Genomic DNA, 19,436 nt, shown 5'->3' with positions numbered 1-19,436 from the left:
GTCAGGACATTTTGATCTATGAAGTGTTTAGTCTGCGTTCAGCATAGATCCAGTGCCAAGGCATTTTGAGCCCAGCATGTAAGTAAGTTGTAAGACCTCTATCTAGAAATAGTTTTACTCCTTAGCATTATCCTCTGATTTAATTCTTAATCTGGGGGAATTCAGGAAGCCCTTTATAAAAATTTTATTAGGCTTCAGTACAATAGATGGGCAATGTTGTTCATTTTGTCAAGGGGGGATACGTATCAACTCGAGAGAGAGAGATAAAGTACATAGTGATTTAGCTTTGAATGACAGAGCAGACAAAAAAACATTAACATCAACCGCTTTTGATTTAACAGTCATACCGGTTCACAGCTCATTTTTTATTAAGCCTCTGGGTAACTGCCACTAGATTATAGAATGACAATAACCATAGGGAAACTGGTATGAGACACTGAGACACCCTTAGCTCTAGGGTTTATTAATGTTTGTGCCTTCAGAGCTTAGTTGGCAGCTTGTAGAGGTGATGGGGAACATATACAAGTGGCATACATTATATAAACCAACTGCAAGAAAGTAGAACAAAAAAATAAATCCAAGGATTCCTTGGATATTTTCCATTCTGTGTACGTCAAACAGTAAGGAACCCTTGTTAGTGAAGACTGTGTGGCTGTATGTTTTCTTAGAGTTTTGCATATGAAACGTCGATAATGGTGGGGGCAAGATATCACATCTCATGGTTGGTCCTCTCCTGGCACTGCTGATTTACTACTTACAATTATCACTAAGATCTGAATGTCCTCTTCATGGGCATATGCGGGGGGGGGGGGGGGGGGGGTTCCAGTTGCCGAGAAACCCAGCACAGCCCGGCCAGCGGCCACTACATGCTGTTTAAAGGGCAGAATGGAGCTGCTGCACATGCTTAGGGGCAGCAGATTTTCCTACCAAGTCTGCTGAGTGTGTACATGCTAATTATGTATCCTTCATGGGCTAAAATAAAGCATATGGAAATCCCCCTCCAGAAATCCTGCATTTGCCCCTGATTTTAAATATAAATGTATCATTTCCTTAGGAGACCTTACATTTCATCACCACCAATGATCTCCACCTTTCTTACAAGGCTAAAATCATAACGTATTTCTCCAAGATGTTCTTCTCATAATGCACTTTTTAAGGGCAGTCTTTAAAAAGACCCATAGCATATTGGTAGATGAAGTCCCGTGTTCCCTCATCATTCCACCCCATGTATGATGATGGAAAAATGTGTGTAAAGCACTGGGTTTACAGAGTAATGTACATATCAGCAGAATTGTATTTGGACCCAATCACCAGTCCAGTGGCTTAGCAAGTAGTGTAGTTTATTGATAAGTAAAGGTACAGTGGTATTCATTGTTACACTGGTTGAGGCATGAAGCTGAGCATGGTTCTGGCAGCTTTCCAGCTGGTGACTGTCCTTTGGATGAAGGGTGCTGGAACAACAGATCTCTTGGTGGTAAGGAGGATATGTCTGTCTTCCACTATGTCACTCGACGCAGTAACAAGTTGGAGCCGCACATGCGCTCTGCTGTTCTTCCACCCTACTCGCTACAAGCTTCTCCATGTTACACAAATGAAGCTTTCATGTAGCAAACTGTAAAAAAGGTGAGATTAGTTACATAAAAGAACATTAACATATCAAGCAACTTTAGTTTGACTTTCTTGATAGCTGAAAAACTCCTCTTACTGACAGCACAGGCCTTGGCAACAGTCTTTGACTCACAATCTTTGGACTTCTGTCGCCATCATGATTCTTGATGTATTTGTACTTTTGACTCAAATCTTGCAAAGTCTTGTTTCCTACTCACAACAATCAGTCTTTGATTTTGGCTCAGGAGTATTTAAAGTTTCACTTAATGCAATGTTTGCAAATTCCTTATCACATCATCTAGGTGGCATGCCGATATTTGCTCTAGCAGACAAGTGCTCTAGCAGACAATCTTTTGTTTGGTTGACCTACCACATTGATAGTCTCTAGTTCAGATATAGGGGGTCATTCCAAGTTGATCGCACGTAGCAACTTTTTGCTGCTCGTGCAATCAACTAGACGCCGCCTATGGGGAAGTGTATTTTAGCATAGCAGGGCTGCGATCGCTTGTGCAGCCCTGCAGTTACTTACCCTGTGTGATCGATCCAGCGATGAAGGTTCCGGATTTGATGTCAGACATCCGCCCTCCAAACGCCTGGACACGCCTGTGTTTGGATCTCCACACCCAGAAAACTGTGAGTAGACACCCCGGAACACCACCCCGCTGTCAATCTTCTTGCGATCGCGCTAGCGATCACTTTCTTCTTTATTCTGGCTGCTGCCCAGCGACCACATATGAACAGATATTCAAATCGTCATCTGGATATATGAGGAAGAAATAACACAGCAGCAATTAGTCTGCTTTTCTAACATATTAAGTGCTAAGGAACATAGATCTGCATTTGGCACCATTCCTGAATAATATAGCTGGAATAGAGATTATTAGCCTTATTAATAGGTGGAATTATCCACCATTTGGAGAGTAGGAAGATATATCATCATCCAGCAATTGAAAACAGGAATATATTCCACATTGCAGTGTTGTTCCAAACATCCTCATCATACCATTAAAAAGCAACAAATGTTACATTGTGATCATTGAACAACGAATTTGCAAATATTACATTTGTAACCCTTCATAGACATCACTGGCAATAACAGTTAGTGGTTGCATGAAAAATCACAGATATAATCTGTTAAATCACAGGTACTGGACCAATTTATAGAATAAAGACAACGTACTACCATTTTCTTTTAAAACACTTCCATTCATGAAAAATGATTTTCTTTTCTACACGTTATTCTGTCTCTACTGATTTTATACTTCACTCTACATGACCCCTTTATACTAAGAGGACATATAATACATCATATGTGATGACAATAAAGATACCTACATCACATATGGGTATTGAAATTTCTTCTTTATTTTATAAGATTATTAATAAAGTATTAAACATGTTATTTTTATGAAAGAAGAATTAATTTTCTTGTGGAAGGGAAAGAGTGCTGCTATTAAAAGTTGATTTGCTTTTATCTCTCTAAAATTTGAAAACACATAATTAAACATACATTTACAGCACAGGTTCTCAAACTCGGTCCTCAGGACCCCACACAGTGCATGTTTTGCAGGTCTCCTCACAGAATCGCAAGTGAAATAATTAGCTCCACCTGTGGACCTTTTAAAATGTGTCTGTGAGTAATTAATACACCTGTGCACCTGCTGGGTTACCTGCAAAACATGCACTGTGTGGGGTCCTGAGGACCGAGTTTGAGAACCCCTGATTTACAGTATATGGGGCCTAATTCAGCTTGGATTGCTATTGAGACAGAAATTGCGATTTTCTCAATTCTGCTTCTGCTAAAAATCACATGGGAAGAGCTGACCAGAAAGCTAAAGACATCCACTGATGCAATCGCAAAATTGCATATTGCATACGTAGAAATCGAGTACCATCGACAATTGCGGTTGACCCAGGGTTACTCAGAATAATGAGAATGCAGTCACACTCGCACCATGTTTTTAGTCACAATCTATTTCAAATGACGTCAGATGCATGCCCCGAAAATAGCCATGATCCGTCTGCGTTTTTCCAACCACTCCCCACAAATATCATGTTAATAGCCACGAACGGTCACTTCCTGTCAATCAAATTGCTAAGACATATCACTAAATTGCAATTGCATTTTAGCCACTGCGCACATGCAATGCATTTGCAGCTCATGCACAGTCTGCCGATAATCACCTGATCTGGGATTTTGCAACTGAAGCTGAATAAGTCCCATGGTGCCTAGTGCCAGTACATCCATTTAGATAATGGCGAACGTGCCACAAGTTTATCATGTATCCGGCCACAAACGGCATACTAGCTTGTGTATCATTAAGTCTACATTAGGCCCAAAGAGTCCTCTTGATGGTCATTATACACCGGCAAGCCATAATATTATGACCACGTGCCTAATATTCTTTTGCTCCTCTGCCGCCAAAACGGTATCCAGATGATAGATATGCACTGTCTAGATAGACAGTTAATAGGTCGACACCATATGGTTGACATGCTTTAGGTCAACATGGTCAAATGGTTGACAGGGTCTAAAGGTCGGCAGGTAAAATACAGACAGTGCTTAAGGTCGACAAGCACAAAAGGTTAACAGGTTCAAGATGTTGACATGACAATGGTTAACACACATATGGTCAACACAAGTTTTTCTGGTGTTTTCGCATATTTTTCAACTATTGCTTGGTTTACCAACCACACATTGGGAATAGTAACCTGTGTCGAGCGCAATGGTAGCAGAGCGAGGCACCTTGCTCGCAGTGTGGAGAACACAGCAGGCCCGCAAGGGTCTACATTTGCAATAAATGTGGTCACATATGATGAAACAGAAAATGAAGCAAAAATTTTGTTAAAAGTTGTGTCAACCTTTTTTGTGTTGACCATTTTCATGTTGACCTTTTGTCAACAGTATGGGTTGACCTAATGACTATCTAATTACTGTAGACCTTCTGTACCACACCCACCAAAACAGCTCTAACCTGCCAAGGAACCAACTCTACAAGACTCCTGAAGACGTCCTGTAGTATCTGGTGCCAGGTCATTTCCCGATGATCCTTTAAGGCTGGGTACACACTAGGCGATGTGGCTGTTAGCTGCCGGGATGACCGATGTAACAATACATCGGCTGTCTCATACACACTGAATGATATAGCGCACAATATATCATTCAGTGGCCACATCCAGAAGCTTGGTGTCATTCAGAATATCCTCTGATCGGCCTGCACTACAGGCAGATCAGAAGATGCGATGAATGACCAGTGGGAATGCGCAATATTCTGTACACACTAGACAATGTGCACAATATATCCGTTCAATCTGCCGGATAGGACGATATATCGTCTGGTGTGTACCGAGCTTAAGTTACAAGGTTGTGCCACTGCAGATTGAATTGGTGCACCTAATAGTTGGCTGCTTGGAATGAAATTCTGGTAATGTATGGGGGCAAATGTCAATCGACCGTTTGTTTTTGTCCATTTGAAAAATGGACAAAAACAATAGTTCAGACAAATTGTTTATATACGTTTGATTGTCATTTCCTCCCATGCATAGATTTTAGCTCCAACCAGCCAATTAGTTGATTGGTTGGACAGATACACATTTCATATGTTTTGGAGTTTTCGCTCCAACCAGCCAATTAGTTGATTGGTTGGACAGATACACATTTAATATGTTTTGGAGTTTTTATTGGCTTGAGATCTGAATTTGGAAACTAGGACTAAACCTTGAACTTTTCATCATATTCCCCAAGCCATTCTCAAAAAATTGGTTCAATATGCCAGGACACAGTAGATGTACTTGGCCCGCAACAATGTTTAGGTAGGTGGTACCCATAAAATTAGTGTCCACATAAATGAACAGACCCAGAGTTCCCCAGCAGACCATTGCCCAAAGTATCATACTCCATCCAGACACTTATTTTCTTCCCACAATGCATTATGGTGCCATCTCTCCCATAGATAAATGATGCATACAAACCCGCAGTTCAAATGTTGCAACAGAAAACATAATTAATCAGACATCAGATTTTTGCACTTCCTTTATTTGGATTACAATCCTTGGCGAGCGGTGTGTCAGAAAAGCGCACTATAGTGTATTCACCAACTCTGATTAAATTGTCTTGACCCCAAAAAATTGGCATTCAGAGTTTCTGTAGATAAAATGAATAGGTTTGTTTTATGTGTCCTGTTTATTCGCTGTGAACCACTTGTGATACCTCATAAATAAAAAATAATAATAGTAATAAAATACTGAGATAAATGTATTACTATATCTCGGACTGCATGATTCATAACAATTGAGCTTCTTGGAGGTCATTCCGAGTTGTTCGCTCGGTAAAAATCTTCGCATCGCAGCGATTTTCCGCTAAATGCGCATGCGCAATGTCCGCACTGCGACTGCGCCAAGTAAATTTGCTATGTAGTTAGGATTTTTACTCACAGCTTTTTCATCGTTCTGGCGATCGTAATGTGATTGACAGGAAATGGGTGTTACTGGGCGGAAACTGGCCGTTTTATGGGCGTGTGGGAAAAAACGCTACCGTTTCCGGAAAAAACGCAGGAGTGGCCGGAGAAACGGAGGAGTGTCTGGGCGAACGCTGGGTGTGTTTGTGACGTCAAACCAGGAACGACAAGCACTGAAATGATCGCAGATGCCGAGTAAGGTTGAAGTTACTCAGAAACTGCTACGAGGTGTGTAATCGCAATATTGTGATTACTACGTTCGCAATTTTAAGATGCTAAGATTCACTCCCAGTAGGCGGCGGCTTAGCATGAGCAAATCTGCTAAAATCCGCTTGCGAGCGAACAACTCGGAATGAGGGCCCTTGTAAACTGCGGCTCCCTTCTTTGACTTGGATGAGTATAATTATAATAGATACTGGCTGTTTCTGGCTCATTGTTCACAGTAAGTATGCGTAGCACAGCCACAGAGGATTTTTATTATTGTACTTGAAGAAGTTTCCTTTTGTGTACCAACCATTTCCCAATGTGCTGTGAGAGATGTCTCCGATTGTTATAGTAATTGGTTCCACTTAATGATCAGAGTATTCTTTATTTCTTAGATCTTGGGGCCTGATTCAGAGTTGATTGCAGCAGCAAATTTGTTAGCAGTTGGGCAAAACCTAGGGCCTAATTCAGACCTGATTGCTCGCTAGTGTTTTATTGCAGTCCTGCGTTCGCATAGTCGCCGCCCACCGGGGAGTGTATTTTAGCTGTTCAAGTGTGCGATCGCATGTGCAGCCGAGTGGTACAAAAAAACTTTGTGCAGTTTCTGAGTTGCCCAGGACTTACTCAGCCACTGCGATCACTTCAGCCTGTCTGGGGCCGGAATTGACATCAGACGCCTGCCCTGCAAACGCTTGGATGCGTTTTTCCAACCACTACCAGAAAAGTCAGTTGATACCCACAAACACCTTCTTCCTGTCAATCACCTTGCGATCGGCTGTGCGAATGGATTCTTCGTAAAACCCATCGCACAGCAATGATCCGCTTTGTACCCATGCGACACACCTGCGCACTGCCGTGCATACGCATGCGCAGTTCTGACCTGATCGCAGTGCTGCAAAAACCGCTAGTGAGCGATCAGGTCTGAATTACCCCCCATGTGCACTGCAGGGGGGGGGGGGGGGCAGATATAACATGTGCAGAGAGAGTTAGATTTGGGTGGCGTGTATTCAAACTGAAATCTAAATTGCAGTGTAAAAATAAAGCAGCCAGTATTTACCCTGCACAGAAACAAAATAACCCACCCAAATCTAACTCTCTCTGCAAATGTTATATCTGCCACACCTGCAGTGCACATGGGGGGTACTTCACACCTGACCACTGGGAAGCGTTTTTTGCATCCCTGCGATCAGGTAGTCTCGCCTACAGGGGGAGGGGAAATCGCTGTGCAGCTGTGCGATCGCATGTGCAGAGAGCTGCACAGTCAAAAGATTGTGCAGTCTCTGCACAGCCCAGGACTTACTCAGCTGCTGCGACGATCGGGTTCGGAGCTGACATCAGAAACCCTCCTTCCAAACGCCTGGATCCTCCTGCGTTTTTTTGCGGACACTCCTCTAAAACGGTCAGTTGCCACCCACAAATGGCCTCTTCCTGTCAGTCACCTTGCAATCGCCCATTCAATCGCTTTGTTCGCACCATCCCGATGCTGCCCTGTGCTCCCCATCACTGCGGACCGACGCGCCTGCGCATTGCGGTGCATACACAGTTCAGTTCACACAGCAGCGATCGGGTCTGAATTAGGCCCATGGTGTTGCCCAACTGCTAACAAATTTGCTGCTTTGATTAACTCTGAATTACCCCTTGGTAACATGCTGCACATACAGTAATATCAGAGTTCAGATTTTCTAATGCCAGGGAGAGAATTCCTTGTGTGATAATTATAAGAGCAGGTGTGACATCACTTTCATGGAATTTTAGACTTCTTATGAAAGTGTCCCTAGAGTATTTCCATGTGGCCATTTCCCAAGTTTTACATTGCCTCCTCCCACATTTTATAACAAATATTACCCAGAATACAGTACTTTCTGTTCACTCACAGTGCAACATTATATGGGTATACTATTTATTGGCGGTGAAATGCCGGCTGTTAAGATTCCGACAGTGGCATCCTGCCCATCAGAATGCCGTCAGCGGGGAAAGAGCTAAGAGCCCCTTGCGGGTTTGATGCGCCCGCCATACTGCGGGCGCTCGGTGGCTCGCTGCGCTCGTCACAGGTTCATAGCCCCTGTGCACTGGGATTCCGGCTGTCGGCATTGTTGGCTATCGGGATTCTGGCGTTGGTATCCTGACTGCCAGGATCCCGACAGCCGGCAAATTAATTGAATCCCACATTATAGATTTAAACAGTTGGCTTTAATACATGGGACTTAACTTGCAGTGCCTGTCGTATGTAACCACACCATTTAAATAAAAAAGTCATACAGTATATACTCAGCACCAGAGGAATGGGGGGAGCAAGGGAGCAGCTTGCCCCCCCTCAAACATGACAGAGCCACGGAGCTTACCTCCGGATTCCAGTGGGCGGCTTCACCTTTAAAATCAGCCCAAACCTCCAAACTTGCGACTCAAATAAGTCGGGACCTGCCACATCGGAGGTGCGGCCATGACTGAAAAGGGGGCATGGTCTTGGGAGGAGAGGGGGCGTGGTCTTGGGAGGAGAGGGGGCGAGGCAACAGACAGAGGGGCGACCCCCATTTTCATCATTTTGGGGGCATGTCCAGAGCTCCTTGAGCAGTTGGGCAGCCCCCGGCTAACCCTCTCTGCACTGATACATGCATGCGCATAGCATCTATTCAGTGATCTCCTGCTGAGGTGATCACTGGCACTTCCAATCTGTGCCCCCCCCCGGGATCATGGGTGGTGACAGGGGGGGCCAAAGGGGACACCTATACCGGGCCCCAAGGATCAGAGGGGCCCCAAGGATACGTACTTAGTGCCCAGCAGGGATATGAGCCATCTTGTCCAAATAGGGCAGCAAGCTGTAGCCAGTGTGGGTGCAGCCTCAGAGTGACAGGAGCCTCTCACACACAGTGACTGTGCACCATGAGTGTGCACTTGTTCTTACGGGTTCAGCTCTGTTACAGTAGTTATAGGACATGGCATCAGCTCCGCTGGCCAGGATTCCCGTGCACCAGCCTCTTCTGGTGGGATGTGAGGGCTGCATGGTTCCTGCTGTGCGGTGTTTGTGTCTGTACACTGGGGTAATAGTGGCTTGGTGAAGGGATACAGGGCTTTGGGATGGGGTGGGGGAGCTGAGAATGCAGCATGGAGTCGTTGGGCAGAGATATACTGTGGGTTGTGTGGGAGAAAGAAGGTACATACATTTTTATGTATAAGTGTAGATAAATAAATCTATATATATTTATTTATTTAATTATTAACAGTTTCTTACATAGCGCCGCAAAAACTGTTGCGCTAATATGTGTGTATATATATATATATATATAAAATCTGAGGGGGCCCCAGAGATGTCAAGGTACCGGGCCCAAAGATTTCTGTTGCCGTCCCTGTGCAGGATACTGCGGGCCACGTGTGGGACAGCGGGACAGTGCCCAATTAGCGGGACTGCCCAGCTGTATTCGGGGTATGTCAGCAAACTGTGCTATGTCCCATCCTCTGTGCTATCTGGCTGTCTCTCTTCACTGATGCATTACTGGGAAGAGGCGTGGCCTGCTGGGACATCCTGGGACTTCCCAGTAATGCATCAGTGAAGAGAGACAGCTGGCTAGGACGGAAGTTGGGACAGTGCAGACTTCTTTTAAAGATGAAGAGCTTACTACCATGCACTTTTTGTAGAAAGGGCGAGGAGGTAGCAGAGGTGCGCCAAAAAGGAGAGTTATGGTAGACTTACCATTGTTAACTCTCTTTCTGCGAGGTACAATGGGTTCCACAGGGAAACATCAGGGTATAGAGTGGATCTTGATCGAGAGGCACCAACAGGCTAAAGCTTTAGGCTGTCCCAGGATGCATTGGGGCCTCCTCTATAACTCTGCCTCCAGGCATTGTGAGCTGAGTTTCTTTAACCAGTCCAATGCAGGAGCAGGTAAGAGAGAAGGTAGATGTTAGTCACTAGAACCACATTCTCACGACAGGAGAAGGGACCAGCGGCTAATGCCATACAAACCCATAGAAGCTAGGTGCGTCAGGGTGGGCACCCTGTGGAACCCAATGTTCCTCGCAGAAAGAGAGTTAACAATGGTAAGTCTACCATAACTCTCCTTTTCTGCAGCAGGTTACATTGGTTTCTACAGGGAAACATCGGGGATGTCCTAGAGCAGTGCCTCAAGGGAGGGGACGCACCTTAGTGGGTATGAGAACCCGGCGTCCAAAGGAAGCATCCTGGGAGGAGGGAGTATCAAAGGCATAGAACCTAATAAATGTGTTCACAGAGGACCACCTAGCCGCCTTGCACAATTGTTCTGAGGATGCGCCACAGCGGGCCACCCAAGATGCTCCAACAGACCAAGTAGAATGTGCTGTAATAGCAGCAGGAGAGTGAGACCAGCCTGCGCATAAGCTTGTGCAATCACCATTCTAATCCATCTGGCCAACTCGCAAAAATAGAAAGTCCTGAAAAAAAAATGTTTGTCAGCGGGAAAGAGAGAAAAGAGAAATAGAACAAAACAACTCTTGTTCATAACAAATCAATTACAACGACTGGTCTTTCTGTAATCCTTTAGTACGCTCAGGTAGTGTTCAACAGTGCCGCCTCTCAGTCTTCACGGAACAGAGTCTCTGGTGATACTTTTGCGATCTCACTCCATTTACGAGTTCCTTCCGGACTACCGACTTTCCTGCAATGGGAATCGTGGACCCAAATCTCTCTCTCGGCTACTTTCACTGGGATAGTGCAGTCAACAAAACTTGGTATGGTCCTTCCCACCAGTCTATTAGGCAACCTGAGCGTAAGAACAAACACACAGTCTCTTGGTTCACAATCAAGACAGTTAGTATTTGGCATACCAGCAATCAACAGTTTCAAGTTCTTTTGTCAAGTTCTCAAATGCTGGCTCATCTCAATAAGGTACTGTACTTTCACCTCATTGGTGTATTTCTGATCATTGTGCGGATCAATCATGACATGAGGTTGTCTTCCAAAAAAAAAAAAAAACCCCACAAATACCAAAACCAAAACAAATTTCGAAGAGGGTGAAGATATGGGAGTGGTTCCGATGCTACATAATACTAGTGGCAGTATCTATGATCACAATAGTACAATTTCAAGCTTTGCTCCTACTTCTAGGGGTACCATTATCTACACACAAATTTCTGCGCAATTTTTCTTTGCGATAAACACAGCAGCATCCGTGGCAGCAGGAAATGCCTCTACCCAGTTTGAGAAAACATCAGTGCACACCAATACATAATAATAATTCTAAAGGGTGTTAACTGTGCGAAGTCGATTTGTATTTCCTGAAAAGATCCGTCTGCAGGAGGGATATGGGATGGCTCTGTTGGTATTGCCTTACCAATATTCTTCCTCAAGCAAGTAAGACAGGTCATTGCTTTCTCACCTGCATGAGAAGAAAACTCTGGTGCACTCCAGTAGGCTCTTACCAGCTTGCACATACCTTCCTTACCCTAGGTGAGTCAGACCATATGCCGCCTCAGCTAGGCTTGGGAGATATGCTCTGGGGGCCACTCCTAATCATACCCCTTCGACTTCCAGACCTCCTTTTTCTGTAGGGAACACAAATTTGTATCTTAATTTAACTGTTGTGTGTTTGTAATATAGAGTATCATGAGCATAACTAAAAAAAAAAGAAAAAGAAAAAAGTAACATCTCTAGAGGAGAGAAAGAAGAAGAAAATGAAAAAGAAAATGTCAAGTTTGCCATTCACCAACAGGCATATCAGTGCCTATACAACATTTCCCTTCACCAGTATTCTCATCCTTCCTCCACTCTTTGTGCATGATAAGGCACACTGCAGTAATACTGGTGTTATCGTGCTGTTGAGATATACTGGGTTTGGGCAGAACTCTGAAGGACCTAGGCATGTGGAGTTATATTTAATAATATTTGCAGTTTTTCCTTCAGGGGATAATGTAAAACTATGCTTGGGGCTACTAACTCGTGAGCAAGCCACTTAAAGCTGCCTATGGGAGAACCAACTGGTTTTGAGGTCTACACCTACAGCCCTGAATGTTTTTCAGGGTGTGCAATATATGTATATACTGTATTGTGTATATAAATATTTATAAACTGTACATATAGTCATTTTGGACTTGAGGAGCCGGCACACTGCACACACGATTGTGTCAAGTGTCTGTTTTTACCTCCCTGATGTCACAGCAAGATCATACATACCTCAGTTTCTTTCTAGGTCACTAAGCTATGCAATAGTGAAAACAAGATCATCCAGTAGTTTTTGCGTGATGCCGGAATGAACAGACAGACAAAAATTATGAAACTATTTTTTCCATCTCCATAGTTCATAAACAGTCCCTAGAAGTATATTTCTGAAAAACAGTCCCTAGAAGTATATTTCTGCTATATACAGACACATCCCTTATAGTTTTATTATATGTATCTATATACACAGTATATAGATAGATATAATGATAGATAGATAGATATATAGATAGATAGATAGATAGATAGATAGATAGAATTACTTTCTACATTGTCAAATACAGTAAACGTTATTTTTATACTGGTCTTTACCTATAAGCCTGGTTTTTCAAAGGTATTGTGTAAATTCCACTAAAGAGCCTTGTTCACTGGTATTTTTTCTGGCATTGTGTGTGCCAGAAAAAAGTGTGACTACACCTGGTTTTCAAATTATGTTCTTACAGTGCACAAAAGGGTGGCTACCAATGGTTTTACAAATTATGTTCTTACCCACTTGGAAAGCAGCATCTCTATCTTAAATTTCCAAAGCTGATATTGGTCATTATTCAGTTTAGTCAGCACTAGTTTAAACTCTAAGCTGTCGTCCTTTTACTTTACTTTTTTCTTCTTTACTTACTCTGAAATACAGTGCTGAATTGGACACCAATAGTCTCTGGTTTACAAATATCAATGTTTATTAGTGACACTACAGGTAGTTCTTCTTGCAGTTAAAGGTGACATTACAATGTTAGCCACCATAGAATGATGCAGAAGTGATGCTCTTGCAATCTATAATACAGTTGAATACACTGGTTAAAAAATCTGTCAGGACAGCAAGGGATAAATATCACAAGGTGCGAGAAGCTGAAGTTTTAATATTGAATCAGAGAATGGGTATATTTTTAAAGTGGCAATCATTTACAAGGCAAAACCAGGTTGGCATTATAAATGATGGCCACTTTAAGAATACGACCATTCTTTGAAAAATCTTCCCCTGAATTTCTTCTTGCCTATCCTACACAGTCCGATGCATTTGAGATTAAAGTCTCTTTAATAATTTAATGTCTAATCTTTTCTCTGTGTAGGTAGAGCAGAGGTACATTGGAATTCATGACCAAGATGGTAATCACTGGTGGAAATGAAGACGACAAAGGCAACCAAGAAAAGGAAAGCAAAGAAGAATCCATCCTGGCCATGCTCGGGATTATTGGGACCATACTTAACTTGATTGTCATTATTTTTGTCTACATTTATACTACATTATAAATATTTTGAGACTGAATGACATGCAGACTGACTATCGATACTGCCTCCTGGAACTTTGGAGTAGAGTTGGAATGAAGAACAGGCTACAAAGTTTTCTTCTTTGCAACAAAACAATCTTCAAACTTTTTCCCATGCACTGGAAAGCATCCCCCAGGAACATGCTGTATATATTATAGCACATCACTGATGGGAAGTGATGCAAAGGTCATACTTCTTTTTCTTCATATTTTATTCATACCATAACATGGACAGTGCTAGGCTGCATAATGAAAAACTGCCATAACAGTTTAAAAATTAAAGATTTTTCTCCTTGCTACACTTCAATCTGCTCCTGTTGATATGAATGTTTTTATCTGTACTTTAAGTGCAATACTTTTTAGCATGTACCAAATATATCTGAGATTTATTATCAATTAAAAGAAATTTCCTCTAACATGCTCTCCTTATGAAAGGTAATCCATTCAACCAGGGGTGGATGCAGAAGAAAATGACAGGGCGTGCACTATGAGAAGGGAAGCGGGGAGGTGGTGATAGCTACATTTCCGTGCACCAAAGGCACGGAAAAAAGGTGTAGCCTCGCTACAAGGGGCATGGCCTCACTGGATATGGCGTCCTTGCTAGCCACACTTCTAGTAGTAGTGCAGCTTACATGTTACACCACGCAGCTGTGGTGCCCCTTGAACGGTACACCACACAATAGTAGTGCCCATTACACATTATGTGCACACAGTAGTAGAACCCCTTACACATTACACCCACACAGTAGTGGTGCCCCTTACATATTATGCCCACACAGCTGTAGTGCCCTTTAAACATTATGCCACAGAATAGTAGTAGTGCAATTTACACATAATGCCCACACAGTAGTAATGCTCCTTGAGCATTGTCACACAGTAGTAGTGCCCCTTACACATAATGCCACAGAGTAGTAGTAGGGCCTCCGTCTCCACCCCTATCCCTCCCAATCACCTTATAAGCAGCACACACATCTGGATAGTGTGCCTGAGGGACTTTTAACTCTGCCGCCACAGCTCCTCTCTCTGCATCACTTGTGGGGTGTGGAGAGGAGAGATGATGTCTCTCCTTACAGATAGGAGCCCAGGAAGGCTGCTTCTCTGTTTACTCTCAGCTCTCCCTCTTTTTTCCTCATTACTGCTGCCTTCCCTACCCAGCGAACTCTCTATTCTCACTGTAGTACACCTGTTGCTGTCCCTCTCTCTCCCCAGCTATCCCTTTCTGTTCTGTCTGTAATCCCCTTCTGCTGTCCCTCTCTCCCCTCAGCTAACTATCTCTTCTCCTGTAACCTGGGCCCCACTACTCATGCAGTTTTCCTTTCTCCTTGTTTGACCCACCCAACAGCTATTCCAGCCCTCTCTCCTCATCTGGCTCTCCTCCTCTGCCCTTATCTATCTTACAATCTCTCCATGTCATCCAGCAGTTCATTTCTATCTACTCCTTTGTGCCAGTTTGCAGCAGACAAATTATTGCCTGCTGAGCCCCTTATGGAAGAGGGTAGTTGCGGACATGTGACGCAGGGCCACCCTTAATATGACTCTGCTGTGGTGCTTTCTGCACTACTAGGACATTCATGCCACCTCCCGTGGATGTCCCAGCAAGGGTGACTGTTTCAGTGCTTCATGAGTCTGACAGGGTGCAGGGGAAAGACGGTCAGGTGCGGCTGTGGGGATGCTGGGAGGAGGCTTGATGTCATTACCACTCCCACCTAGGGATGGCCCTCGATAGGTTATTCATTGATAACCTTGATGGTGTGAAACCATCTGCAAGGTAACCATCCATGGTTTCACCCACTGGCGTCTCTATAAGGGGTGCAGTGTGTGTGTGGTGCACATGGGCCCCTGATTTCAGAGGGGGCCCCCACCACACACACTGCACCCATTTTTTTAATACTTACCTCTCTGGAGTCCTGCGCCAATGTCAGCAGCGCTGTGGAATCACTGTGAAAATGGCACAGTGGCTATTTTCATGGTGTTCTGCACATGCAGTATAGAAATCACTGGGAAAATGTCCCTTGCACCATTTTCCCAGTGATCTGCACATGCATAGTAGAGTCTGAGCCCTCTAGTGCTCAGACTCTCTAGCGCTGCTTGCAGAGAGGAGGGGATCCGAACTGAGTGTCACCGGACTAGGTGTTTGTGTCCCCGGAGACTCTACCGATGGTCAGGATGGGGAACTGGTGCAGTCTTCCTCATGCAGGAGTTCAGGAGTGACTACTTGGAATGAGGTGATGGACGACTGGTGTGTAGACTATTCAAGGTATATTAGTGACTGACTAGATGAGATCCCCGGAGTTACTGTGAGCCTGGCTGTTTACCAGCGTGTCTGTACCGGGCTGGATACCGAAGAAACTGAGAACCTGGCTGATTACCGGAGCACTATGGACTGGGCTGGTTACCGGTGAAGCTGAGAATAGGGCTGGTTACCACCATGCCTGAACCGGGCTGGTTACTGGAGCACTATGGACTGGCCTGGTTACCGTTGAAGCTGAGAACCGGGCTGGTTACCAGCGTGCCTGAATCGGGCTGGTTACCGGAGAACTATGGACCAGGCTGGTTACCGTTGAAGCTGAGAACCGGGCTGGCTACCGGTGTGCCTGAACCAGGCTGGTTACCGGAGCACTGGTTAGCACACTGTAAATTGGTATAACTGGTTAACGCACTGTGAACCAGGCTGGGTACTGGTATAGCTGATAACGCACTGTAAACAGGGCTGGGTACCAGTATAACTGGTTAAGCTGATAACAAAGTATTCTCTAAGTCCTGAGAGCTGGCGTGAGCCTGGACATCAGATAAATTGGAAAAAGAAAACGGCTGCGCAATGTGTCAGGGCAATAAACAAAATAAGAGCTGACGTGTAAAATTATGAAAAAGTTTTTATTATACTAATAACAGTAAAATATCACATTTAAAATCAATTTGTATTTTTAGTATGTAAAATTGTATGCTAAACACCTTGGTATTGAGAGTATGTGAGCTGAAAGTTGGCTCCTTCAGTAATAGAGAGACAATATGTCCAATTTATATCTCCATAGAAAGTGTCCACAGTCAAATGAGAGACTGGTCAGTTAATAACTGATAGAAGGCATGCCGTAAATACAGTCCCAATATAGCATGGGGATAGCCGTGGCTTGGCACATGAATGAGTACCTCTCAAATGGGCTGGTCCAAACCAAGTGTCCTCGGTTGTAGAGTCCTGCAGTGCCCACCTGTTGCTATGCAGTGGAGAGGTAATCAAGAGGCTGCTGGGCGGGTAGATCAAATTGTTGGCGACGTGCTGATGATAACCGCCTGCGGCAGTATGGAAGCCGGGATGTGGAGCCGGTATGGAGATTGCTTGAATAGGCAGCTCGCTTCCTCAAGGATACCTGGATCAAGGTGTGCAAGGAGGCGAGGTCCTGACGCATTTCGTCACGCTCCACGTGACTTTGTCAAAGGAGTAGCTGGACATGTAGCTGGGGTGCGATGATACTCAGGCACCGGTGCTCTGCCCGGTGCTTCCTTTAAACCTTCCGCTCTCCTCCTATTGGAGGAGGTCACATGACCCGCTGCCCCGTGATTGGCCACCACGAATAGCTGACCGCCGGGACAATGGTTGTGCCCAAGGACCGCGGCCGGCAAGGGACTCACGGCGTGAGCCGCAGTGAAATCGCCAGCCACCTCAGTGGTCACAGCTAGCATGTCAGGGACCCACGGAGAGACGCAGCGGTAAGTGCGGCAGCCGCCACTTCATGACATGGAGGAAGCAGCACACGGGCCTACTCTTCTCTTAAAGCGCCCCTGCTTTCACCCACCGATAGTTACCGCTGCTTTAGTATGCAATGAGCTGCAAGCCAATCAGAGCACAGGGGCGGTGCTTCATAGGTGTTGGGGAGTGAAGCTAGGCTCTGTGTCCCGAAACCTTGGAGGAAGAAACATTTCTTTTAGTAACTCTGTATCATCGAAGGCGGGAAACCATCTGATTCTCCCCCAGAAGCAGTTACCATTGGTCATAGACTATTGATGATTTAAAATCGTTGATGGTCGATGGCCACCCCTACTCCCAGCAGGCTGAAAGTAGAGTGTTCAGCAGTGCTGGTGAATGGCAACGAAGAGATAGCCGGGTTCAGGGCTGTTACGAGGTGTGACGTGCCGTCACTCCCAGCAGGCATTGGCTACTGCTCTTCATTAAATCAAAACAAAAAAAGGTCAGAAATGACAGGGTCATCACCCCACCCTGGTTCAGAAGTTCTGTCAATGTTGCAGAGACACCTGTGTCTGGAATTTGAAATAAAACCAATAAATACTACATAATTAGAGCAAACCATTGATTGTTTGACAGATCTCTCCTTTCCCAAGGACTACAAAATTTAGTATAATCTGGATCTGTGTAAGCTCAGAGAAGAGGTTGGACAAAAGCACCAAAGTTTGTAGGCCACGGCTAAACTGTTTCAAGCCAGCAGATGGTTGGTACATGGGGGGTCTTTCCGAGTTGATCGTAGCTGTGCTAAATTTAGCACAGCTACAATCATTCACACTGACATGCGGGGGGGTGCCCAGCACAGGGCTAGTCCGCCCCACATGTCAATGCCGCCCCCCCCCCCCTACCGCAGAAGGGCAAAGGCATCGCACAGCATCGATGCCTTTGCATTTCAAGAGTAGCTCCCGACCAGCGCAGCTTTAGCGTGCTGGCCGGGAGCTACTCATCGTTCCCCGGCCCGCAGCGGCTGCGTGTGACGTCACGCAGCCGCCTCGGCCGCCCACCCAATGGTCCGGCCACTCCTGTGTTGTCTGGACCGCGCCCCCTGTTGTCCAGCCCCCACCGCCCAGCGACCGCATCTGCCTCAGAGGTGATCGATAGGCAAGGACGGCTGGCATGCGCCGGTGCACTGCGGCGCTGCTGCATGCGCAGTTCTGACCCGATCGCTGCGCTGCGAGAAACTGCAGCGAGCGATCGGGTCAGAATGACCCCCAGGGTTAGATATTTCTCAAGCGTTAAAGTGGCAATCCTTTGAAAAATTAGAGCGACATTAGTACTTGGTACGCACTATGGGGGTCATTCCGAGTTGATCGCTCGCTGGCTAGTTTTTGCAGTCGTGCAAACGCTATGCCGCCATCCACTGGGGAGTGTATTTTAGCTTAGCAGAAGTGCGAACGCATGTACAGCCGAGATCTGCAAAAACAGTTTGTGCAGGTTCAAAGTAGCTCTGAACCTATTCAGCGCTTGCGATCACTTCAGCCTATTCGTGTACGGATTTGACGTCATACACCCGCCCAGCGAATGCCCACCCATGCCTGCGTTTTTTCAGACACGCCTGCGTTTTTGCAAACCCTCCCTGAAAACGGTCAGTTGACACCCAGAAACGTCCCCTTTCTGTCAATCTTCTTGAGGCCTTCAATGCGCCTGAAAACTTTGGTAAAACCTGTGCCCAACCACGACGGGCTTTGTACCCGTACGTCGCGCGTGCGCATTGCGGGGCATGCGCATGCACAGAAATGCCATTTTTTAGCCTGACCGCTGCGCTGCGAACAACGGCAGCTAGCGATCAACTCAGATTGACCCCCTATGCTGGCAGATCTCTTAACTGGTGGATTCGCGACATACTGTAGCAGCCGATTTGGTAAGCATACTTATCAATCGGCCGCTCGATACTGTACTGTATATCTGTGCAGACATCCCAACTGGACAGGCATTTTAATTTTCTCACCCAGCTGTGATGGCAGTCCCCGGAGCCAGTG

General features: G+C 45.2%; 1 protein-coding gene across 4 annotated transcripts in view; it reads left to right on the top strand.

Annotated features, from left to right (window-relative positions):
- Window positions 1-14,100, top strand: part of TUNAR (TCL1 upstream neural differentiation-associated RNA) — a 112,486-nt gene extending 98,386 nt beyond the window's left edge. For 2 of the 4 annotated variants that reach the window (XM_063946827.1, XM_063946829.1), the window contains one exon: window positions 13,524-14,100. In XM_063946827.1, coding sequence (XP_063802897.1) covers window positions 13,549-13,704 — 156 coding nt within the window. In that variant the 5' untranslated portion in view covers window positions 13,524-13,548 and the 3' untranslated portion in view covers window positions 13,705-14,100. Of the gene's footprint in view, window positions 1-12; window positions 83-13,523 lie in introns of those variants that run through there. The other 2 variants (XM_063946828.1, XM_063946830.1) reach the window with 2 other exon arrangements.
- Window positions 14,101-19,436: the final 5,336 nt, after the last annotated feature.

This window comes from Pseudophryne corroboree, chromosome 12 (assembly GCF_028390025.1).
Source record: "Pseudophryne corroboree isolate aPseCor3 chromosome 12, aPseCor3.hap2, whole genome shotgun sequence".
Classification (NCBI taxonomy): domain Eukaryota; kingdom Metazoa; phylum Chordata; class Amphibia; order Anura; family Myobatrachidae; genus Pseudophryne; species Pseudophryne corroboree.
Note: the sequence above shows the minus strand (reverse complement) of the source record. Positions and strands in the feature narration are given on the sequence as shown.